This window comes from Gadus macrocephalus, chromosome 11 (genome assembly GCF_031168955.1).
Source record: "Gadus macrocephalus chromosome 11, ASM3116895v1".
NCBI classification, from domain to species: domain Eukaryota; kingdom Metazoa; phylum Chordata; class Actinopteri; order Gadiformes; family Gadidae; genus Gadus; species Gadus macrocephalus.
In genome coordinates, this window is record NC_082392.1 from 21,560,739 (window position 1) to 21,586,009 (window position 25,271).

The window sequence follows — 25,271 nt, forward strand, 5'->3', positions numbered from 1 at the left end:
CTGACGGGAGCCCACTGCGCGGCAGATGGCACAGATGCGAACCACTCCGTCTGCTCGGATCCCCCTGGCCGACGGCATCACAACCGCTGATGGAGACATGGCGATGGCATCAATGCAGAAAACCCTTGGCTTGATGTCATTGTTTTATGTGACACGCGTCTGTGATCTTTTGCAATGTAATCTGTTGTAATGGATCTGGTCCAGACTGGACAATAAAATCAGATTATACCCCGCCCCCCCCCCTCCCATAGTGACCATTATCAATGATTAATTATCAATCATCAATGAAACGCACACTGTAAATCTAACACACATAATATCAATTGTATTCGTTGTTGCTGTGTTGTTTACATCATATGAGCCTGCGCGATTTTATTATTGTCTTGGTTTATTGTTTTGCTGTGGTTATATCTCTGAAAAGGCAAGTGGATTATTGCCTGCATATGCAGGGATCTTATTTTCTGTGGTTATATTTTGGATTATGAAGTTCCAGTCAGCAGAATGATAAGTATACTGATGATGACTAGAAAGTAGGAAATGTTACTAGGCAGGGATCAGCAGGAATAGAGCAGGATGTGTTGGGATAGGATACAGCAAATGGACTGGGTTGCATGGACAGGGAGAATAAGGGAGCAGGACATGGGGACTGTTATGGTTTATATATAGTGATATTATATCAATCGAGTTGTATGTTATATGTCCACTGCATACTCGACCCCACTCAGTAGGGTTGACTATGGCCATCTTCAATTCAAGCAGAAACAATGCCACGATTGTAAAATGTACAAACCAAATCAATAATGTAAAAGAAAAGTCTGAAAGTTACAAACATGGTCAATGTGAAAGGCTTGAGTTTGATAGATAATTAGTCCACTTGAGACATTAGTCGAAGTAGGGTTAAGATTAAAACATTAAGTTACTTATTTTAGGCTACCTTGTTCATGTTTTGCAGCACACAGGCCTTCAGTAAGCGTGAATTTTAAGTAAAGGTGCAAGTACTCAATGCAACCATTAGATGGTGGTAAATCCATGTAAGGCAAAGATACATAACTGAATGTTAGCTAGTGTTTCCCCCACGTTTTAGGTCATCATGCGCTGTTGACAATCACAAGGGGTGGTTATCCGAAGACCTCAGTTCGTCTATTTATCTATTGGGATTCACACTCATTCTGAGTTGGCCTGTCTGTTGAATTGCCCATCAGAACGTGCAGTCGTCTGATTATTCAGTCTTTAGGAATAGGGTCGTTGCTGTTGTGCAATATTAACCTTATTTAATTAAAACTAACAGTCAGTAAGAAGAGTGAAGAGACTCGACTAACGGGCCGAGCAGCGACGTCAGGCTGCCCCAGTGACGCAGGGCCCTCCCTGGGTGTTGTTTGTCCTGCAGACGGCTCCATAACAGATGTCCATGCAGACGCACTGCCGGTGCACATAGCGGCCTGGGGCGGGACTATCACAAACGACTCTGGTCTTTGTTGTTGATATTTTGGCATCAGATCAGATCGAATCGGCATTTATTTCGGAATATAAACGACAACAGACGCTGAGAGGTGAGTATTATTGGACTAGGTCTAGTAAATGAGATCGCTTTTCCAACACCGCATCGCAGCCTGCAGAATGACGTATACGATGGGCAACCTCTAACAACAACACAAAAAACGGCCTCACGCCTAATCCTAATATGATACAATAGTAGCCTATTATTATGATAGACTCCCCAGGGCTGTAAGCAGGGACATGCGTTGCTATGCGCGTCTTCTGAAGGCTTCATCGTTTCATTCGTACGGGTTCGTTTATATTTATGTTCATGCAGTCGGAATGGAATGAATCGGTATTCGGGCCACTTCGCAAAGGCCAATCATCGTTAATCATCACCGTTATTATGCTTGTTTACTTAATACATTCCGGTTTGGTGTCTGTGTCGGCCCGCGAACAACCACCTACCATTGCCATACCGTCTCTATAGCCCAACTGTCTATCCTAGCCCTACTGTCTATCCCAGCCGTACTGTCTCTAGTCCTACTGTCTCTATAGCCCTACCGTTGATCCTAGCCCTACTGTCGATCCTAGCCCTACTGTCTCTAGTCCTACTGTCTCTATAGCCCAACTGTCTCTATCAAAGCCCTTATGCCTCTATCATAGCCCAACTGTCTATCATGGCGCTACTGTCTCTATCCTATCACTGAAGTCTCCATAGCCCTACACTGTCTATCCTAGCCCTACTGTCTCTACCATAGCCCTATGGTATGCGTAGTAAAGTGGTAATGTGTAAATTTACTCATGTGTTACCATTAATAACATAATGATGTAGTCTTTATTTCATAATATAATATTATATCAGCCTCTGGAATATCTGTTATGTAACTTCTCCATATGACTGTCAGGCAGTGTGTGTGTGTGTGTGTGTGTGGGAGTGTGCGTGTGTGTGCGCGCGTGTGTGTGAGGGAGCATACCTTTATGTGTGTGTGCTTGCCTGTGTGTGTGACAGAATGAGATCATAGCTTTAAAAAGCATGTTAAGCAGTCAGCTGCTCTTGTCAGCGTGTGAAGACTTTTCAGGGGTTTGACTGGATTTAATTCGATTTTTATGTAATTTCAGTTCTAGCTATGACTTGCAAGTCCTCAACAAAGCTAAATTAAACAGAACCAACGATCCTACTGCTTTATTTCATGTTGGTTGTTTCAATTTGGCCAAATGTTACTAATTACAACCTAAATTTAAATTCTGCATTGTAGCTCAACAGAGTTGGAATATAATTGACTAAAGCAAAAACCATGACGAAGAACATGCAACAGTGAAAGGGTTTGACAGGCCTGAGCCCACATACATTAACAATGTAAACAGTGACAAGACATAATACGCAAAACAAAACATTCAAAACTGCTCGTTTAGTGGTTTATTCACAATGAAGTTCTTTAATCCATGTTCCTCCCTCTCCTTAGATGCCCCGCTCTGACCGTGACGTTGTCTTCCACCACCTCGCCTTCCAAATCCAGAGATGCCCTTCCTCTCTAGCCCATTGGAGCAAAGCGTAGAAGACCCTCCCCCCATCCAGCCACCAGCGTAACCCCTCCCTTTCGTTCACACCAGGGGGTCTGTAGAGTCCAGCTTGTTGGCTAAAGTCTCAATCATGGACCGGTCCCCCAAGCTGTCTGGTGAGACCCTCATCGTGCACCACATCCCCCTGGTGCACTGCCAGGTCTCCGGGAGCCGGCAGGCAGGGTCTGGGGGATCGCTAAAGAGGAGCAACCCTTTCAGTTCCTCAGAGAATCTAGGCCTCAGCCGGACCACCTCCCTCCCCGAGACAGACATCCTCCAGAAGGACGGGCTGCTGTACGGCAGCGTCGTTCACACCTCCTCCGGGGGGCGGGCGAGGGAGGCTCGAGACGAACGGAGGGGAGACTCCTCGACCAACTCCCAGGACCACCTCGTGATCGCTCACACTCTCCCCAGAGCCAAGGCCTGCAACAGAAACCCTCTTCGCCACAACCCTTTCCTGCTCAACACAGATCACTGTGAGGAGGACGAGGAGGAGGATGAGGATGGAGACAACCTATACGGCTACCTGGAGGACTCCTCTTTCCACCTCCACGGCCGACCCAGCTCCACTCTCGAGGAAGAGGTCCTTCCTTTCCGCCTGCATGACTTGGACCTGGGCTCGGAGCCTTTTGCTTTGCGCGGCGCCCTGGGAAAGAAGTGGGGGTCTATCGGGGAGGAGAGCCAGGAGTCTCTCAGGGGCATGGCCTCTGAGCTATCCAATCACTTGGACGACCTCCGGCTGTTGGGATTGGCCGGCCAACGGCGTCACGGCAGCAGCGGCTCCAACATGTCCATGGACTGTGTGGAGCAGGACTGGGCCGAGGAGGAGGAGGACGATGAGGACCAACACATGGGGTGTGGGCGGAGCAGCAAGACGGTGTCCTCCTGCAACTCCCACGACTACCAGGAGCACTTCCTGCATTCCTTCCCCGAGCCCTTCTCTGAGGGGGGCCAGCAGGGCTACGGCAGCGACTCGTCCTGCAACAGCTCTGACGGGGTGCTGGTCAACTTCAGCGCCATTTACAACAAGATGAGCAAACCCACCAACCTCAACCACTCCCGAGACCCCTCCCTCTCCCCGGGGAGTCAGAGGAACCCGACCGTTGGGGCGTTCTACTTGGACCTCCACACCTCCCCTAACGAACCCCTCCCGTCGCACCAGCAGAACGCCTTCCTCGGCCAGCCTGCAGTGCAGGAGCCCCACCCCTCCACGTCCTCCACCCGCTCCTCCTCCACCCAGGAGGGGCATGACCTCGACGCCAACTGCAACTCCTACCACCCTCTGCATTCAGGGTCGTCCGGCGACCTCACTACCTGTCTGCAGAGCCAGGCGCGGCTGGTGGTGGCCACCCAGAACTACTACAAGCTGGTAACCTGCGACCTGTCTTCCCAGTCGTCGCCGAGTCCGGTGGGCTCCTCGGCCACCAGCTGCTCCGAGGAGCCCAGCAAGGGGAGTCCGACGCCCAATCACCCCAGAGAATACTACCTGTTCAGACCAGGAGAGGACACCACTACAGCCTCCTTAGGGGTGAGTTAGGCTGGATCCACAGTTCTACGTACAAAGCGTTTGCATCACGCAGATCTTCACCGAGATGCCCCCACACATACCTGCGAGAAAATCCGGACACAGAATAACGAGACCGGGTTCACTGAATATATGTTCAAATGGTGGCTCAACAACTGTTACGCTAATCACAGAAGCAGAACGCCTCATAGTGGCCCAGATGATTTCCACCTGCTATCCTATGCTGCATGTTATTCCCTGTCTTTTCCGAATCCCTCTCCTTTCCAAAAAGTGCACGTGAAGAAAATGTTGAACCAGCTGAGAATAAGCTTTGATTTCGCTGGGTGCATTCATTTTACTCTCTTGTTTGGCTGTTGAAAACAAAGTGCTACCTTCGTTCCCTGCTCGACCAATCAGCGGTGTTCTGATGCAAAACTCGCAGAGACGTGATAACTGTCCTCATCCTTTGTTGAAATATAATATTTCTTAATATATATATTATATAATTATATACTTTTTTAATAATCGTTTTTAATAATCCCATGAACTAACACTGTGTTTTTGTGCTCAGCCAAATGAAAACGAAGAGAAGAATAAGGACGATCCAACCCGGCCACCAGAGGACCGTGTCGCCGCGGCGATTCAAGGCCAGCTGTGCGTCAACAGCGTCAACGGGAACGCTTCCTGCGCAGGAGGCCCCCGCCCGCGCTCCCGCAGCTACGACCGTAACCTGGGCCAGGCCCCGCCCGCCCGGCTGGGCTCTCTGGAGCGCATGCTCAGCTGCCCGGTCCGCCTGAGCGACGCGGCGGCCCAGCTCCTCTCGCCGCCGCCCCGCGTCACCTCCTTCGCCGAGATCGCCCGCAGCAAGAGGAGGAGTGGGGGGGGGGCGAGCTCCCCGACCCCGAAGGGGGGCGAGGCATTGTTCTCCGGGTGCCCCTTCACCTCCCTGGACGCCTTCCCCCCCCCAGAGCCACACGCCCAGGGGGGGAACCCTGGCCCGTCGCCCCTGGCGGGCTGCTGCAGCATGGGCAGCCTGGAGCCGTGCCTGCTCAGTGGCATGGAGGCCCATGCTCAAGGTACGAATCCCCCACAGCCACACTAGGGCGGGATGAGGCTCAGGAGGTAGAGCGGGTCGGCTGGTAACCGCAAGGTTGCTGTTTCGATCCCCGGCTCAAGGTGTCCCCGAGCGAGACACCTCTCCCTAACTGCTCCCGACGAGTTGGCTGACTGGGTGAATGTTAGGCAATAATGTAAAGCGCTTTGAGTGACCACTGGTTAGAAAAGTGTGTTAGAAATGCAGTCCATCTACCCCGCCTTGACAAGTCACTCAGGCACTGTGTTGAGTGTAGGGAAGAGAGTGATGCAGTCGAAGTGGGGCTTGTCTTGTTCATCTTGCACCAGTAACTTGATACCTCGATAAGTGCGCCTGAACGGGATAAACCGCTTGTGTAATGCCCTGGACCTCACCTCACACCAGGGGCGGGTCTAAAGGGGAGGGGCACGGGGCCGGCACCGCCCTGTGAAAAAGGAGTGCCTATTTATTAATGCCCCCTCCAATGGCATTTGGGTGGTGTATTTTCAATCTGACGATGCCTAATTAAATTGGATCAGAGCGCTGTCAACGTCCAACGTCTATGGTGTATCGGCACTAAACAATATTATTTTGAGTCACAAGGTATTTGCTTTATTTGCATCTATCCAAATATCTACACATATATGCATTAATTGCTGATATCCCATGGGCCTCCCTTGACTGGTTCTTGGTCCCCCCCCCTGTGACTCCTCAATAAATAAACGCGGGAAGCTCCCCAGCCTCACACCGCGGTAGTACTTGGTAGAGTCAGACACCAGTTTCTCTAACTCCTTATCTATCTTTCTGTTCACTCCCTGTGTGTATATATGTAGGTAAGTGTATACATGTACATGTACATGCAAGCACACTGGATATATGACATTTGTTTGTTACTTTTAAAAATGTGTGAAGGGGGGGCTTGATATAAGCTGAAGCTTCTGCCCCTACCCTTTGGTTACGAGCAAAAAAGAATGCATTCATTCATTCCCTGTTTCTGTCTTCTTCCAGGCAGTCTGTGCATCTCTAAGGACGGCTCCATGGAGATGGTGCGCTACTCTAAGGACCAGCGCCCCACCTCCCTCCCCATCCAGCCCTTCTCTTTCCAGCACCCGCTGGGGGCCAGACCCCCCCAGCCCAAGCCCCAGCGCCCCCTGCTTGCCGGCATGGGGTCCGGGGTGGGGGCCTCTGGGGCGCAGACCCGGGGCCCCGCTGGGACCCTGGTTGGGGAGGGGAGTGAAAACTCCACTGAGAACGTGCTTGGCGACCAGGGCAGCCGGCAGGGGCCCGCTGGGGGCCCCCCACCTGGCTCTATTAGACCCTCCCCTCTGGGAAGCTATTCCCCCGTCCGCCACCAGGGGGCGGTCAGTTCTGGGACATGCTCTACTTGCACGCCCAGCCCCCAGTCGGCATGCAGTCGGTCCTGTTTGCTGTCTCCAGGCCTGGGACCCCTCCACAGCCTGCCCTCAGACCCCTTCAGACAAGCCCCTCCCCCTGATCTACTGGGACAGAACGCTGAGTCCATTCCCCCCACTCTGTCCCCGGTTCAAGGCCACTGTTACCATGGAGCAGCTCCCAGCATGCCCAGGGACGTGCTGGGCTCCCTGGTCGGCATGGACTCCAGCAGACCACCAGATGGAACCAAGAGCTCTGGATGCCGACCTTACAATGGTAAGACATCGCCGTGGTGATGGCTCTTCATTTAGACCTATTCGTGTTCCATTTGTTGTTTGTTCTGTTGTTGTAACAGAGGGCTGTAACAGGCCTTTATCATGAATGGCTAATGTAAATTTCATGTAATAACAAAATTGTTGAATTGACTGCATGAGTTGGGGTTGTACGTTGCTACATTGCAGTTGCTGTGGATAATTTGGGAGCCTATTTTCACTTGAGGATATCTAGATGCTACGTCCATTTATGAATATCGACTATATAGAGTAATGTGAGAAGTTTTCGCTTGGTTTTCCGGTTTCCTGAATTTTACAAAACCCATGGTTTTTGCAATCTCCAAGAAAGGGTAAGACTTGCCAACCATTTTACACAGCTTTGGCTAGGAATCGTACAAAAAAAGAGGGGCTATCAAAGCAAAGCACGTGACTGGCTCTACGCCACAATGTACATCCCTCTGAAGGGCTTTTCGAGAGCAGTCATCTACATTTTTTGTTCGTCAAAAGACAGTGATTGTTTAGACAGAAAAATTCTCTCTCTGTGAATTGCGATCTGAGAACTGTTTACAATTTGCGATTTGAAGAGAGATTCAAAACGCCTTTGTGTAAAAAAGGTCACTGCATGGTTAGAGAGGATTGAGATATTCAGATCTTTTAGTATACAGGGCTTAGCTGATCTCTACAGTGTTTTTGGGACATGATGTTACTTATTCTTGTTAAAAAATATGTATCATACATTTTATATGCCGTTGAATAGTTGCACCCCATGTTACCTTATTGTAAAAAAAAATACATTTTATATTAGGCATATAATGAATGAATTACAATAATCAACACAATGAACCATGGTTAAACCACAGAGGTGTCCATGATCAAATTGACAAAGTTACAAGTCGAAAAGGCTATTACAATGAATTCATAATCTGACACTTAATTTCTTTTCTCTCTTCTCTCTCCATTCATTACTCTAATCACGATTTCATTTCAATTATTTTCACCATTTTGTAATGTATCCTCTTCCTTATGTTTATCTCTTGTATAAATTGATCACACATTCACCTCATCAACCATCATTCCTCCATTACCTCACTCTAACCCCCTTCTACCCACGACCTGCATCTCCCTACCCCCAAACCCACCATCACCCTGCATCACCCTACCCCCAAACCCACCATCACCCTGCATCACCCTACCCCCAAACCCACCAACACCCTACATCTCCCTACCCCTAAACCCACCAACACCCTACATCACCCTACCCCCAAACCCACCATCACCCTGCATCACCCTACCCCCAAACCCACCAACACCCTACATCACCCTACCCCTAAACCCACCAACACCCTGCATCAACCTACCCCCAAACCCACCAACACCCTGCATCACCCTACCCCCAAACCCACCAACACCCTACATCACCCTACCCCCAAACCCACCAACACCCTACATCACCCTACCCCTAAACCCACCAATACCCTACATCACCCTACCCCTAAACCCACCAATACCCTACATCACCCTACCCCCAAACCCACCAACACCCTACATCACCCTACCCCTAAACCCACCAACACCCTACATCACCCTACCCCTAAACCCACCAACACCCTACATCACCCTACCCCCAAACCCACCAACACCCTACATCACCCTACCCCTAAACCCACCAACACCCTGCATCAACCTACCCCCAAACCCACCAACACCCTACATCACCCTACCCCTAAACCCACCAACACCCTACATCACCCTACCCCCAAACCCACCAACACCCTACATCACCCTACCCCTAAACCCACCAATACCCTACATCACCCTACCCCCAAACCCACCAATACCCTACATCACCCTACCCCTAAACCCACCAACACCCTACCGTCTATACCTACCGTCCTCCTACCATTACCACAACCATACCCCCCTACCCCCGAATCTACCATCCCCCCTAAACCACCCCCGTCCTGAACCGCCCATCCCCACCCAACCCCCCCCACCAATACCCCCCCCCCCACCCCCCAGCGCATCACCTGTCCCCCCAGGCCCTAAAGTGGCGGGAGTATCGCCGTAGAAACCCGCTGGGGGTGGAAAGATCCCCAGACTCCGCCTCCGGGGGGAAGGCGCCACGCAGATTCAGACGCAACGTCTTTGATTTCCCATCAGCCCCCTCTGACCACGCCTCTTCCAGCCACGCCCCCCGACATCATGGTGCTTTATTCAAGGGTTTAATACACAATAAACATTTAATAAAGGGTGGTTTAATATAGACATAAGACATTCATAACATGTGTGTGCGTGTGTGTGTGTGTGTGTGTGTGTGTGTGTGTGTGTGTGTGTGTGTGTGTGTGGGTGTGTGTCTGTGTGTGTTTGTGAGTAGGAGGTCATTCCTACAGTGAGCTGCTCCTGGACTACTTCTCCCTGACAGAGAAGCCCCCAGAGGAGTTCTGCCTCTCCCCGGAACCCCCCTCCTCCAAGCCCTCCGTCGACCTGCCGCACAAAAAAGGTACCGTGTGGGCGCCCCGTGTGTTTAGTCCACCTGTAGCATAACTGAAGAACACCTGTTGATCAGTATCTATCTGTCCCTCTCTCCATATTATCCATCTGACTAACTGTCTAATCAGTATATTTCTGTCCATCTCTCTCCACAGTATCTGACTATAACTCTCTGCACAATACTACCTGTCCATGTCTCAGCAGTATCCCATCTGTCACTCTCTCTCAGTAGTCTATATTTCTCTCTCTCTCTCTCTGTCTCTCTCTCTCTCTCTCTCTCTCTCTCTCTCTCTCTCTCTCTCTCTCTCTCTCTCTCTCTCAGTAGCATCTTAGCTGTCTATTTCTCATCAGTATCATATCTGTCTATCCCTCTCAGTAATCTCTATCTGTCTAACTCTCTCAGCAGTCCCTATCTGTGTATCTCTCTCTGCAGTGTCTATTTGTCTCTTCCAGTAGCATCCTAGCTGTCTATCTCTCAGCAGTATCCTATGTGTATATTTCTCTCAGCAGTACCTAGCTGTCAATCTATAAGCAGTACCTATCTGTCTATCTCTCTCAGGTCTGGTCAAGGCAGTGAACACAGCGGTGGATCTGATAGTGGCCCATTTTGGAACCAGCAGAGACCCGGACGTAAAGGTAGGATAACATTATGTCATATTATATTGGATAATGTTATGTTCAACAATACGCATTTTTGTAAAATACATATATGAATACATTTAATTACAGGAGATTAAAGTAGTGTTAAAGCTAGTGTTGGTATTTGCCCCACCTAAAACACTGGTCCCCCTGTAGGTAAAGGTGAACATGATACCTTAAACACTGGCCCCCTGTAGGTAAAGGTGTAACTTTTTGCGATAGCATGTACTAAATAATCAAATTTGCTCACGAATAAAATGGTTAATTTTTCATCATAAACTCCAACATTATGCCAGTCGGATGCATGGTGTTCTTGCTCGGTGTGACATAGTCATGTTGTTCATTTAGCCAGAATGGTTGAGCAGAGCATGTTCATAAGACCCAGCTGCCCCCGTCAGAGGAGGAGAATGTCAACCGTTTAGCCCATACGCTCTACATGACTACGTCACCACCATTTCGCATCTGGGATAATAAAACTCATCTTTTCACTACCTCTCTGGGAATAGAAAATTACATTTTATCATTCCCAGGCAAAGTTGGGGAACAGCTGGGTGAGTCCTAACGTGGGCCACCTGATCCTCAAGTACCTGTGTCCAGCACTGCGGGAGGTGCTTCAGGACGGGCTGAAGGCCCACCTGTTGGACCTGATCGTTGGCCAGCGGCGGTGCCAGCCCTGGAGCCTGGTGGAGGCCTCAACACAGCTGGGTAAGGACCGTATTAGTGCTGCCTTAGCTGTGAATGAGCATGTGTTAGCTGTGTGTAAGCACTGCAGGGCTCTCAAGTCTCACGCATTTGGCGTGAGACACACACAATTCAACCCATGCACACGCTCACACGCCACACTTCGTATTTCTCACGCAGAGAAATTACCAGTATAGTGCCCACCAATTTGCGCCGCTATTCAACAGTGGAACAGGTGGGAATCAAATGGGTTTCCCGTATGTAGGGTAACCAGGCGTCCTCTTTTGCCCGGACATGCCCTCTTTTTGAGACAACTTGTGGCGGAATTTCAAAATCGTCCGGGATTTTATTAAAGCCACATACATGTTCACATTGAATTTGCGTTGCGTTTCTCTGGGTCATTCACAAACTAGTTAGGCTACGCCCTCCCCTACTCAGTTCCGTTCGCTTTGCATTGGTGGAAGTGAGTAGGGGGAGTGGTTAAGTAGAGCCAATTGGACGGTTTGACTTACTTTGTTACCGTCATGTTTTGTATTATTTTTTTTACCATAATTGTTTTATAGGGACAAACATTAACACATTTATTTTACAGGGGATTGATGAAGTTCTATCTATTGAACAGAAAGAAACACTTGGTCATACTTTTCACACTTTACCACAGCATTGGCCTACTGAATGCCACAGATATATTTTAAGCATTGGACTGAATGCCACATACATATATGTTTTCGCAGGTTTGCAACATTTAAAAGTTCAGGGCAAAGTATAAGCCTCTACTGGTGTTGCTTAAGCCAATAGCCTTTTGTGGAAGTGTTGTTTCTGAAAATTTGTGTTAAGGGCCAATAATGTTTACTATCATACATTAGTCACCATGTCTGTGGAAACTGTCATGTATGCAGTCACAGAGCCCTGGCACTGTGTTAGCTGTATGGAAACATGTGTTAACTGTATGTTAGCTGTGTGTTAGTATTGTGTTGGCACTGTGTTAGCTGTTTGAAAGCATGTGTTAGCTGTCTGTTAGCACTGTGTCAGCTGTGCGTGAGCATGTGTGAGAACTGTGTTAGCTGTGCGTGAGCATGAGTTCGCTGTGTGTTAGCACTGTTAGCTGTATGAAAGCATGTGTTAGCTGTCTGTTAGCACTGTGTCAGCTGTGCGTGAGCATGTTTTAGCTGTGTGATAGGACTGAGTTAGCTGTATGAAAGCATGTGTAAGCTGTGTATTAGCACTCTGTTAGCTGTATGAAAGCATGTGTTAGCTGTGTGTTAGCACTGTGTTAGCTGTATGAAAGCATGTGTAAGTGGTGTGCCAATCACGTTGTGTAATGGCAGTTTCTATGCCAACAGTGATATAACAGGACCTAGGCTTTATATCTGCTGCCGTTCGACTAAAAGTACAATTCACCAGATCTGTCAGATAATTCAGAGGTTTTGAGTCACCCTCCTTCACAGCTACATTGCTCATGGTTAACATAGGGTGCGTGTATATGTTCCCCGGGTCCTATGTTCCCCGGGTCTTATGTTCCCCTCTTTGTATGAGACTGGGGAACATAGGACCCTTTTTTTTTAAAAAAGGGTCCTATGTTCCAAGCTTTTCCCAAAAAGGGTCCTATGTTCCCCGAGCGGGGAACATCGGGATGACCCCGTTAACATACCATGGGGGGCAGGATAGTCTAGTTGTCGAAAAGTTCAAAGTTTGAACCCAAATGTTCTCCATGGAGGCATCCAGAGGGGTACGTGGTTCAGGAGGTAGAGCAGGCTGGCCGGTAGCCTGAATGTTGCTGCTTCAATCCCCGGCTCCTCCTAGCTGAGTGCCAAGGTGTCGCTGAGCAAGACCCCTCACCCTGTCTGCTCCTGACAAGCTGGCTGTCACCTTGCGTGGTTGAATCCTCCGTCGGTGTGTCAATGTGTGCATGCATGGGTGAATGTTAGTCAATATTGTAAAGCGCTTTGAGTGGCCACTGGTTAGAAAAGCACTGTATAAATGCAGTCCATCCTTCAGGAGGATTCCTAGGATGCAATTAACCCTGTTCCTGAATGACAAATGTGTGCTTTTTGATCAACTAAAAACGTCATCCGTTTGTTGTGCAGGCCCTTCCACACGGCTGCTCTACGCTCTGTTTTCCAAGGTCAGCCAGTTCTCTGAACTCACCAGCCATCACATGAGGCTGAATGCCTTCATCTTCGGCTTGCTCAAGTAAGTTCCTCCAGTTTACCTGCATGCTCCTCTGTGCTCTTCAAACAGTGCTCTATGCCAATGTCGGTCCAGGAGCCATTAATGTTTGGTTGACCACATCTAACCTCTAAGACAACCTTACAACTATTCATCACCATCTGTAGGAGCTATATTGCAAAGTATTACAGACTATGTAAATACAATTAACACTTTCCTTTTACATTTAGATTATATATGATTTCACTGCCTCAGACAAAGGTGTTTGGTTTCCTTTAAATGCTGAAACTGCAACCTGCGTTATTTATGTTGAAATACCCATGTAGGTTTATGCTTATGTCCTTTTATCTTTCAGCTTGAGATCTTTGGAATTCTGGTTCAATCATGTCTATACACACGAAGGTCAGATCCCACTTTACTTTTTATGACAGTAGTTTGTTTACAGTTATTTGTTTTCTGTTAGTTTGAGTAAAGTCGTTTGTAAAAGTAGTTTCTTTACGGTAGTCGTTCATTATAGTTTGGTTATGGTAGTTATTTGACAGTAGTTGGGTTATTGTAGATTAGTTATGATAGTTTGATTTACAGGAGTGTGTTTACAGTAGTTTACAGTTAACAGTAGTTTGGTTATGGTAGTTTGGTTGCAGTAGTAATTTCTCAGTGTTTTTTTCCCCTCAGATATAGTAGCTGCTCACTACGACCAGCGGGGTTTCCTACCCCTGTCTCAGGGGCCGTGTCGGGCGCTGTTTGAAGAGCTGCTGCTGCTGCTGCAGCCTCTCTCTCTCCTACCCTTCGACCTGGACGTACTGTTTGAGTCCCACCTCCTCCAGAAAGATCAAGAGCACCTCCTCCGCAAGCTGCAGCTCTGCTCTGTCGACCAATCAACACGCTCCACTTTCCAGCTCATGAGAGGATGGGGCGCTGCTGTGACCCAATCACTGAAGGAGGGCGGAGAGGCCAAGAAGGAGAGGGCGGGGCTAAGAAGAGAAGGAACGGGGCCGAGGATGGAGGGGACAGGTGGAAGTAGAGATGGAGGGAACAACTTTGTGCCGTCAACAGCCATTGTCAGCAGAAAGACCACAGTTGAAGGCAATCTACTGTCATCCCGAGTGATAGCTGATCTGTGGCCCGAGAGAGGGATCAGTGGCCAGAGGATGAAAGGTGTAGGGGAAGAGAGCCATGCAGAGGATGGACAAAGAAAGAGAGTCAAGGAGAGAGATAGGGATCTTGACCGCCAAGCGGGCTGGTGGTACCAACTGATGCAGTCCTCCCAGGTCTACATCGACCCATCAGCTGAGGGGTCAAAGTTCATCAAAAGTGAAAAGAGGAGGAGGTCATCAGAGAGAAGGCAGCCCCCGCCAAGCAGAGAGGGTGTCGTTGAAGGGGCGGAGTCAAAGCAGGAAGCAGAAGAACACGTGGGCAGAAGAAGCCTGAAGGCCCCCATTGCAGAAGCACGTTCCAGAACTTCATGGATGGGAAGCCCTCCAGAGTCTGTCCTCAGCCAGGAGAAGGAGACCGCTGGCCCTGAGGCTGCTGGGCCTGGGGCGGAGGCCCCAGGGGCGGAGGCCCAGGCCACAGCCGTCCCAGCAGAAAGCCCCCTCTGGGGCAGGTTGTTTGGATCGACACTCGGCTCACCTTCTAGGAAGGAGGGAGCCCAACAGAGGGCCAGGAAGAGCAGGTGAGGGTTGAAAGATGTTATTCAGGCCTTCAACTCATTCAGGAGTGTAGCTGCTTCATGCTTTTCTCTTCTGGCTGGTCTTTTTCGTTCCAACTTCTCTCAGATTTCCAGTCTTAATAAATGCAGTATTGATATCACTGCAAAAAGAGTCAGTATTAAAGAGTGTGAAACCTTACCTGCCACCTTTACGTGTTGTTAACAGAACACTTACATCCTTCCTACCTCATGCTCTAACCAGGTGCAACCCCTCGCCTTAAGTATATTGAGAATCTCCAATACGTGTGACCACGCCTCATATGACTTATCTCCTGTTGTGTGTTGCAAGTGTGAAAGGGCAACTCACGATTATCTTCAGACCTGATTTTCCGGAGTTCATGCGAGAAAGGCCTATTATTAATAAATAAGTCCGATGAGGCTCTGTATCGTTCTTAGAATAAAAGTAAGAAAGTTATATTATTATGATAGTAGACTTATTGTATTGGTATAGTATTATATTATATTATATAAGTAAAGTATACTATCATAGTAACAGTTTGACTTCACTTGTGCTGTCAAAATGGCAATGTCTTTCCACATCAAATTTAAGTTAATGTTGTAGAACACAGTCATTATTATGTAATAATAAACAATCAACTAATTTGCATGTTTAGTAATGTTTGCTCTGATCTGACCATTCAAGGCCACCATCCGGCTGGCTTGGCCTCGATCGTTCGGTTCTCGACCTTATGACCCAGACCCTTGGTTCAGGAACAGGAAAGAAAGAGTCTCCAATCTTACCCAGTCAGAGCAAAGCCTTGAATCCAACTTCTGCAAGCAGCCAGCCATCTCCATGGTGAGTAAATATAACAAGGTGCATGGTTGCATGGTAGAGTGGTGTTGGAGTTGTTAGATATTTACTCTTAAGGTAATTTGACATCATTACCATAACTTATTCTTGTGAAGTCTATAGCATTACCTGGGTTAATAGCAGCCTGATAGATTACGGTGCACAAATCTAAATTGATGGGATCATTTGGGAAATTTGAAGATGTAATAGAAAACTAAATCCAAAAATGCCGTTAGGTCCCTCACAGCTTAGCAATAACAAAGTGCAGAAAACGTTCTAAAAGCCAAGCTACAGGCCGAAAATAGGAGAATTTATAAACGTCTTTGTGAAGTGAGACCAAAAATGAGAGTGGGCCCCTTGTGCAACCTTCAGTAACGCAACGCGGGCTCTCTGTAATCCTCCAGTTTCCTGGAGGTTTATATGGTCACATTCCAGGTGTCTCATTCCAGGTGTCAAATTTCAGGTGGACTTTTGTGTTTTTCATTTGCCGCTCCTACTTTGTTTGCTTGATTGCGATTGTTGTGGGACAACAGCGATAATGTAGGGTAACTACTGTCCAATACTCACTGCTTGTGGCACCCACATGTCCGCTCTCCATTAAAAATAAATGGATTTGCTATAATAACTATTGCTAATCATATCCAAGCATGTTTTGCATGCATAAAGATTAAGACTCATTTCCTTGACCTCTTGTCCACAGTGAGGTGCGGGCGTTGTGTCACCACATAGCCTCTGAACCAGGCCATCTGAGCTTCCACAAAGGGGACAGACTGAAGGTGCTGAACAAGGCCAGCGCTGACTGGCTGCTGTGCTCCCTGGGCGGGAGCCAGGGTCTCGTGCCTATCGTCTACATCACCCTGGAGCACAAGGAGGACCGACTCTGAACCACAACCTCCTGAGCAGCCGGGAAACAACGGCAAACAACACTGGAGACAGAGGGCACCCTTCTCACATAACTACTTGAGACAAAACTGCATTTTCCAGTTAGAGTTAATGATTGTTAGATGGTCGGTCTGATTACTAAACATCCACTCAAAAAACAATAAAAACATGAAGATGTACAGAGACATGCAGTGCAAGCATGTAGACACAAGCATACCCTTAACCTTTGCTCTAAGCTTCCATTCATATACAGTATATCTTATATGCATGCCTACACTGCCCTGTTAGGAAGTAAGCCCGAGCACCATTGCAAACTAAAACGTGTACAAACTAAAACTGAAACTGTACATAATATCCATGTTTTGGGCTTTTGTGACAGAAAGTTGTCCTGCTAGCCACGGGTGATAGTGATCACAGTTAGTCCAAGCTGCACTCCTCTGTGCTCCCTGTAGCTCACCATGTACATAGCGGTCCACGCCCACCCTTGGGCTATCTGCTGATAGACAAGCTCTCCTTTCTGCATAGACAGCTTTTATGGTTATTTTGTTAGGAAAATGGTTCACAGATTTAAAGACTTTATATATATGGATGGCCATATGTTTTTGATGTGGATTATTTGCGCACTGTGAGGAGTGTCGCAAGTCAAAAACAGCACATCCTCCAATCAGACTCCATTTGGTTTTTGAAAAGGGAAAGAAAGAAGGAATAGTATCCTATGACATTTGTCTGCAATTCATCTTTAGATTTTAGTTTGATCGATGAGGATTAGTTCAAAGGTCCTCTATTAAGGGGTCCTGGATGTCTATGCCTTAGAGTGCTTGACACAGAACAGCTGAAAGCTGTGGAATTCACTTTGGCCTATATATTCTGTTAAAGCTTTGACAGAGTATAGGTTTATTGAAATGTTTTATTTGCATCAAAGGTAAAGGTATAACGAACACATAAAATGTATTGCAACAGAATTGTGGCCTTTGTTGAAAAGTGAACTGACACCGCTCACATACTTGGGTAAATGTTATTAATTATTATATTATATGTTTCAGTCCGAATAACACCATTTTAAACTGGAAAATGTATATTCACGCCTTAATGTAAACTTACGAGAAATGTTGCATAACCCTAGGTATTTTTTGTTACAGTCCTATTCATTTGACATTATTTTGGCACATTGCATCATATCTTCTTGGTTGAAATACTGATACTGTATTTCGTATTTCTGACAGAAATAAGGAGTTATCGAACATATTTATTCAATGTGTGATTAGCACAGGAAGCAATTATAAGCTGCAACACCATCGCATGTCATGTGATCATCCTGTCAGATGACTGTATTGCCAGGTGATGTCAGGACATGGGGATAAGTAGCAGGTCTGCTGGCGCCCAATCAGCTCTCTGCCAGACTTCCAGGACAGGAATGCGTGCAGGGTGCTTGGACACTGACATTAGACCAGTGTGTTATTCCCCATTGGTGGTTGTTGGCTGTTGTCAGGTGAAGGTTTTTGTGACAAACACGTTGAATGAGTTTTGGCAAACTTTGACCAACATTCTCCAGTTGAGTGTTTGAGTCTTTGTTGAGAGAGAGAGAGAGAGAGAGAGAGAGAGAGAGAGAGAGAGAGAGAGAGAGAGAGACGGTATCTTCCTCTTGTACATAACACCAGTAAAACCGTGCTTCTCTTTGTCCCTGTTCTGTGTGAAGTTTACCTGGTGAAAATTATTAAATTACTATGTATGTAAATAACAAAGTAATATTTGTCCTTCTTGTCCCTGAGTTGAGCTAGTTAATTTGTTTTTTGTTTCAGGTTTTGCTCCACCACTAGATGGGGCTGTTATGTTAAAGTTTCTGCTGAATAAATTCAGTGTATAACAGTTCCTCTGTTGCAGCAGCCATTGAACAAAAAAAACACTGTTTGACCATCAGAATGGTCAAACACACAATTCATGGTTTTGTTTGGTTTTAAACATGGGGATAACACGCCCCCCTCTTTCCTAAAACACTAAACCGCAGCGATTTCTAACACCCGGTCCCCGGACCGGAGCCGGTCAGTTGGTACCGAGCCTTGAATTATTTCCATATTTTTTTATTTTAAATTTGTCCTATTTTGTAATTTATACGAATCATGTTATTTCATCCAACACATGGACGTAAAATCGATTAATATTGTAGCGCCGACCAGGAAGAACAGGGAGTCAGGGAGTCAGGCTTTTGGTCAATAGTGGTTCTGCGCCTCATACACCGCTTGACTACAGAAACCACCTTTTTATTAACCCACCAACACGTACATAGAACAGCACACCTAACTAACACACAAGTCATTCTCGGTGACGGTGGCAACAACGACACACAACAGAGCAACACACAACAATGAACAATCCCAACCCATTAACCCCACTGATTATCCACAAACGCCAACAACTAGCAACGGACCCAGAACAACAACAATAACAACAACAACATGCGCCCCAGAATCCCCCGCACGAACTCGGAAGGGAACGAACACATGTTGAGAACACAGGTCGTTACACAGCTCCCATCTGAGGGGTCAGTCGTCCCCGACGACCCCATCACCCGACACGATAGTCCTTAAAGCGTTCAGGGCCCCGGCGCCGCCGGTTCGGCCGCTGAGCCCCCCTAGGGGCGGCAGCCGCAGGGCCAACGGCCCCATCCGGGGAGCCGGCAGGGACAGGGGAGCCGCCAGGGGAACCACGAGGAGTTCCGCCTCCCTCACCAGCAACAACCGCGGCGAGGGGGCGGTACGGAGAGAGTCTGTCCTGGTGCAACACTACCACACGCCCCCGGGCGCCCGGCATCCGCAGCCGGTACAACACCTCGGACACTCTGTCGAGGATTTCCCCCGGTCCCTGCCAGTGGCTCCGCTGCTTAGGGCAGACCCCCCTCTTTCTGACGGGGCAGTACACCCACACCCTGTCCCTGGGTGAGAACGCTCGTCCCCGGCAGCGAGTGTCATAGCCCCTCTTCTGCCTCACCCCTGAGGCAGCCTGAGCCTGGCGGGTGTAGTCGTGGACCACCAGCAGGCGATCCCTCAGCCGGCGGAAGTAGTCCATAGCCGCACCCCCAGCGATCTCAGGCTCGGACGGGGACCCGAACACCAAGTCCACCGGTGTCCGGAGCTCCCGCCCGAATATGAGGGCAGCCGGCGTGCAGTGACTGGACTCCTGCACTGCCGTCCGATAGGACCACAGGACCAGGGGCAGGTGGCGGTCCCAGTCCAGCTGTTGCTGGCTGGTGAGAATGGCGAGCTGGGTGGCCAGGGTGCGGTTAAACCGCTCCACCAACCCATCACTCTGGGGATGGAGCGGCGTCGTCCTGGTCTTGTGCACCCCCAGCCGCCGGCAGACCTCCCCAAAGACCTGGGACTCAAAGTTCCGCCCCTGGTCGCTGTGGAGCTCGGCAGGGACCCCGAAACGGGCAAACATCTCCTCCACCAGCCTCTCCGCGGTGGTGGCAGCGCTCTGATCCGGCACCGCATACGCCTCGGGCCATTTGGTGAAGTAGTCCATGGCCACGAGGACGTAGCGGTTGCCGGAGTCGGTGACTGGAAACGGCCCCAGGACGTCGACCCCCAGCCGCTCCATCGGTGCTCCTACCAGGTACTGCTGGAGCGGGGCGTGGGAACGCTGGGCAGGCCCTTTCTGCGCCGTACAGGTGTCGCAGCAGTGGACGTGCAGCTCAACGTCCCGTCGACAGCCTGGCCAGTAGAACCGCCCCCGCAGGCGATGCAGGGTCTTGGCGTTCCCGTAGTGCCCCGCTCCCACCGAGCCGTGGACTAGCTGCAGCACCTGGGGACGAAGCGCACGGGGCACCAACAGCTGTAGAATGTTGTTCTTACCCCTAGGGTCCTGCCAGCTGCGGTGGACCACCCCGTTGTGGAGCCGGAAGCATCCCTACTGGGAGTGGTAGGCCTTCACCTCAGGCCCTCGTGCCGACACCTCCGGCCAGCTGGGGCGCTGCCCCTCCTCCAGCCAGTCCCTCACCAACGCCAGGGTCTCGTCGGCCCGCTGCTGCTGCTCCAACTGACTCGCCGTCAGCAGGAGCCACCCCTCTGCCTCACTGATGGTCTGGTCAGCCTCGGTGGTCTGGAGAGCCGCCACCATCGGAGACTCGTTCTCCGATGGTGGAGAACGAGAACGTTCTCCGATGGTGGAGAACGAGAACGTTCTCCGATGGCTCGTTCTCCGATGGTGGACCCGCTCCTCCTGTCGCAGGCAGTAGCGACACACCAGGACTGCACAGGGCCGTCGGGAGAGTGCGTCCACGTGAGGGACGCGTGGTCGGTGCGGACCAGGAAGCGCTTGCCATGTAGGTACGGCCTGAAATGCCGCTCGGCCAGGACCACAGCCAACTGCTCCCGTCGGGTCACGCAGTAATTGCGCTCCGCCCGACTGAGAGTGCGGCTGAAGTAGGCGACGGGACATCCCCCACCCCCTGGGAGAGGACCGCACCGACCCCCACGTTACTGGCATCGGTGTCGAGGACGAAAGGGCGACCAGCGTCGGGGTACGCCAGGACCGGGGCCTCGGTGAGCACCGCCTGGAGTCGGGCGAAGGCCGTGGCGCAGGCGTTGTCCCAGACGTACGGCCGGCCCGCCTCGGTTAAGCGGTGGAGGGGGCTGGCGACCATAGCAAAGTCCTGGACAAACCAGCGGTAGTACCCCGCCAGGCCCAGAAAACTCTGCAGTTCACCGGCGTTGGTGGGGGTCGGCCAGTCCCGGACCACAGCCGCCTTGGCCTCGTTCACCACGTGCCCCAAGAACAGCGTTTCCCTGGCCAGCAGGGAACACTTGGCAGGGTTCAGCCGCAACCTGGCCCGGCGGATGGCCCCAAGAACCTCCCGCAGGTTCGCCAGCACCCCCCGAAATCGCGGGCGTGCACCAACAAATCGTCCAGGTACACGACACAACGACTCCGGGGGGTGCTCGCCAGCACCCTCTCCATCATCCGCTCGAACGTCGCCGGCGCGTTGCATAGTCCGAACGGCATGACACGGAACTGCCACAGCCCCTGTCAGATGGTGAACGCAGTTTTAGGTCTGGCCTCGGGACCCAACTCCACCTGCCAGTAGCCGCTACGTAGGTCCAGGGAGCTGAACCAGCCAGACCCCCCGATGTAGTCCAGGGCGTCGTCGATCCGTGGAAGCGGGTACGAGTCCTTCCGGGTGACTTCGTTGAGGCGCCGGTAGTCCACGCAGAACCTCCAGCTACCGTCCTTCTTCTTCACCAGGACGGCCGGGGCCGCCCATGGACTGGACGAGGGCTCGATCACTCCCCCGGCAGCCATCTCGCGGACCTTGCCCTCCGCTGCCTGGCGCTGGGCTAGCGCTAATCGGTTGGGCCGCAGGCGGATGGGCCGAGCAGAGCCGGTGTCGATGGCATGCTGCACCAGCCCTGTCCGACTGCAGTCCTCATCCCGATCCGCGAAAATGTCCCCGTACTCCTCGAGTAACAGCCTCAGCTGCAGACTCCGCTGTACGTCGAGGCCAGCTCCACTGCGCAGCCAAAGCGCATTGACGGCCTCGGCGGTCTCAGGGGAAGGAAAGGCGGCAGCCAAAACTCATGCATCACCTCCCGGTCACCCACCCGGAAGGCCAGACGCTTCCTTCCCCACATTCCGGTCTCCTGTCCCGTGACAGTCGTCAGGCGGACGCTGGTTGCCGTCCACCCCCCCCGAGAGTGCACCGGTGGTGCCCGGAAAAACGCCCGGACACACCAGGGAGATGGTCGACCCAGTGTCCACCAGGGCCGTGCAGGGTCGGCCGTCGATCCCACAGCGGAGGTAAAGGCCCCTGGCGCGGCCTGGGCCGCCAACCAGAGCGCACCGACCGTGGAGAGGGGCAGGAATCCGGAGCGGCGGTCCCCTCACTGGGCCGCTCCGCCGTCGTTTTCCGCCGGACGAGATGGTCTAGCCCGTGGTGCCGGTGCCGGGCAGTCACGGGCCAGATGACCTGGCTCATCGCATCTGAAACAGCCCCGGTCAGCTCCAGACCTACGTCTGTCGTCGGGTGGTGGACGCTGTGGTGGACGCTGTCGGGGACGCTGGGGCGAGGTCCAGGCCTGGAAACACTCTTCTTCGTCATCCTCGTCCTCGTCCCGCTCGTAGTCCGCCTGCCGGACATCAGGGCGGGAGGCACCGGACGGCTGTAGGTCGGACAGCTCCCGCTCCGCCCGTTCTGCCAGCTCAAGAGCCACATCGAGGTTCGGGGGCCCGGCGAGGCAGACGTGCCGTCCCAGCCGCGGCGGGGCAAGTCCTTGGAGGAACGATTGAAGGGCTAGTTCCTCCCTAGCCGCAGCAGGGAAGTCGGGGTAGCCCCGCTGGGCGTACAGCAGTACGTCCGCTGCGTAGGCCCCCAAACGTTCCCCCTCCCGGCGGCGGCGACTGGTCAGCAACTCCCGGCTGTGGCTCACGACCCTCCGCTGCCCGAAACGCCTCTCCAAGGCCAGGGTCAGGGCCTGGAGGTCCCGCTGGTCCGCTGGGGCCAGGTCCAGCAGAACCTGTAACGCCGTTCCCTCCAAAGCTAGGGCAAGCTGGGCGGCGGACTCGTCCATATCCCAGCCGTAGTATCCCGGGGCGATCCTCAACTGCGCCAGGTAAGGTTCCAGTGGCGTCGCCCCGGAAAACTTGGGCAGCCTGGCCACCAGGTGGCGGCCGACCGCCGCCGATCCTGCGACACCGCCAACGGCCGCTGGGTGGTGGTATTGCGCCGCCGTCGCGCCGAGCCATTCCTCCGAGTCTTCCTCCTTTGGACGCGCAATGTCGAAAAACAGTTTGGCCTGCCAGGTACTTACATGTTTTGTGAAAAACATCAAAACTTTCATACGGTATCTCCGTAAAACGACGGCGAAAGTTACATTTTTTGAACGTGTATTACGGACATACCGGACAGAAATTTTACGGAGGGGAGGAGTCTCGGAGGAAAAACGGACATTATGGAGAATCACATAGGAATGAATGGACTTTCGGTCGGAGACGGTTGGATCGCATACGAGAATGTACGTATGTGGAAACGAGGCGTTAACTTTCGCCGTCGTTTTACGGAGATACCGTATGAAAGTTTTTATGTTTTTCACAAAACATGTAAGTACCTGGCAGGCCATACTCCTCGCCGATCTCTTTCCAAGCCTGGTTGGTTTTGTTTTTATCTCTGTATATGTCGATCCTCATGTTCCAAAGTACCGGTCTCCTAAAAAAGGCCATTATCATACGCTCCCCCATCTTTTGTCCGTAAATAAATTCATGTCCGTACGTAAAACACTAGCGACTCCTTCCGTAAATTTACGGAAGCACGGATACGAAAAACATACGTATGTGGAAACGAGGCGTAACACACAAGTCATTCTCATTGACGGTGGCAACAACGACACACAACAGAACAACACACAACAATGAACAATCCCAACCCATTAACCCCACTGAACATCCACAAACGCCAACAACTAGCAACGGACCCAGAACAACAACAATAACAACAACAACATGCGCCCCAGAATCCCCCGCGCGAACCCGGAAGGGAACGAACACATGTTGAGAACACAGGTCGTTAAAATATTGAACAAAACCACCGGAAATTAAGCACAAATGCACTGTGTCTTTGCACTACTTTTGTGTTCATTGAAGACTTTTCTCGTGTTTCTCTTATAAATAGTTATATAATAACTATTATCAACTTTTTTATATTATTGTATTATTGAAGGGAACCTGAGACTCGAGCATTTCATTGCTGTTGGGTTAATTGTTGTGAATATATGATAGATAAACCGTCTTCAAATTCCAAGCCTGGTTGGAATCATCAAACTGAGCAGCAAAATAATTGGACAACAGCAGGAATCCCTCATCAATATATACAACAAAAGGACTAAGCAGAAATCAACACAAATCACCCTTGACATCACACACACTCTACACAGCCAGTATTCCCTCTTACCCTCAGGCCGCAGATACAGAGCCCCCACAGTAAGGACAAACAGAGCCCTGTCAAGTTTTGTCCCGGCATCCATAAGACTCTTGAATGGTTTAACCCCTCCTTGAACTGTATCCTCTTGTTTTAATACCTGGAATCGTTTTAAATCGTTTTAAACTATTTATTTATCCTCCACTATGGAGGTAATAATACTATTTATTTGTTAGGCTTAGGCAAGGATTTTTATTTTTATTGTCTGCAGGGCTGATGGTGTATGTTTGCGAGTGTGTGCGTGCAGTGGCGTGCAAGGGGGGGCGGTCGCCCCCCCTTGTGGCCCAATTGTTGAAAAACACGTGCAAAAGTGCCCTCTCAGGAGCCAAAACGCGTATTAAAGGGGCCCCTTGGGAGCCAAAACGCGTGCTAAACTGCCCTCAAGTGTCCTTTCGGGAACCAAAACGTGTGCTAAACTGCCCCCTTTGAAGCCAAAACGCGTGCTAGAGTGCCCTCATTTGTATAACATATAAAACGTGTCTAAAGTGCCCTCTTCAGTGGTGAGAACGCGCTATATGTGCCCTTTTTTTCTCTTTCCGCCCCTGCCCTTCAAAAAGTCTGTGCACGCCACTGTGTGCGTGTTTTTCTTTTGTTTATTGTATGTACTGTTGGGTATGGACACACCCTGCTGCTCCTCCACATCTGAAGTTCCTAACGGAAAAATAAA

General features: G+C 50.4%; 1 protein-coding gene across 4 annotated transcripts; it reads left to right on the top strand.

Moving 5' to 3' along the window:
- The first annotated feature begins 1,065 nt into the window (after positions 1-1,065).
- On the top strand, positions 1,066-18,387 carry rusc2 (RUN and SH3 domain containing 2). 4 transcript variants are annotated; one of them, XM_060065736.1, is made up of 13 exons: positions 1,066-1,550; positions 2,943-4,567; positions 5,115-5,619; positions 6,624-7,283; positions 9,299-9,484; positions 9,651-9,779; positions 10,329-10,405; positions 10,939-11,113; positions 13,177-13,282; positions 13,614-13,660; positions 13,934-14,933; positions 15,613-15,765; positions 16,460-18,387. In XM_060065736.1, exons 2-13 carry the CDS (start codon positions 3,131-3,133, stop codon positions 16,641-16,643), a joined length of 4,659 nt encoding a protein of 1,552 aa, XP_059921719.1. In that variant the 5' UTR covers positions 1,066-1,550; positions 2,943-3,130; the 3' UTR covers positions 16,644-18,387. The 4 variants fall into 4 exon arrangements, with proteins under 4 accessions (XP_059921719.1, XP_059921720.1, XP_059921721.1 ...); XM_060065737.1 differs by having other exon boundaries at positions 9,654-9,779; XM_060065738.1 differs by lacking the exon at positions 9,299-9,484.
- Positions 18,388-25,271: the final 6,884 nt, after the last annotated feature.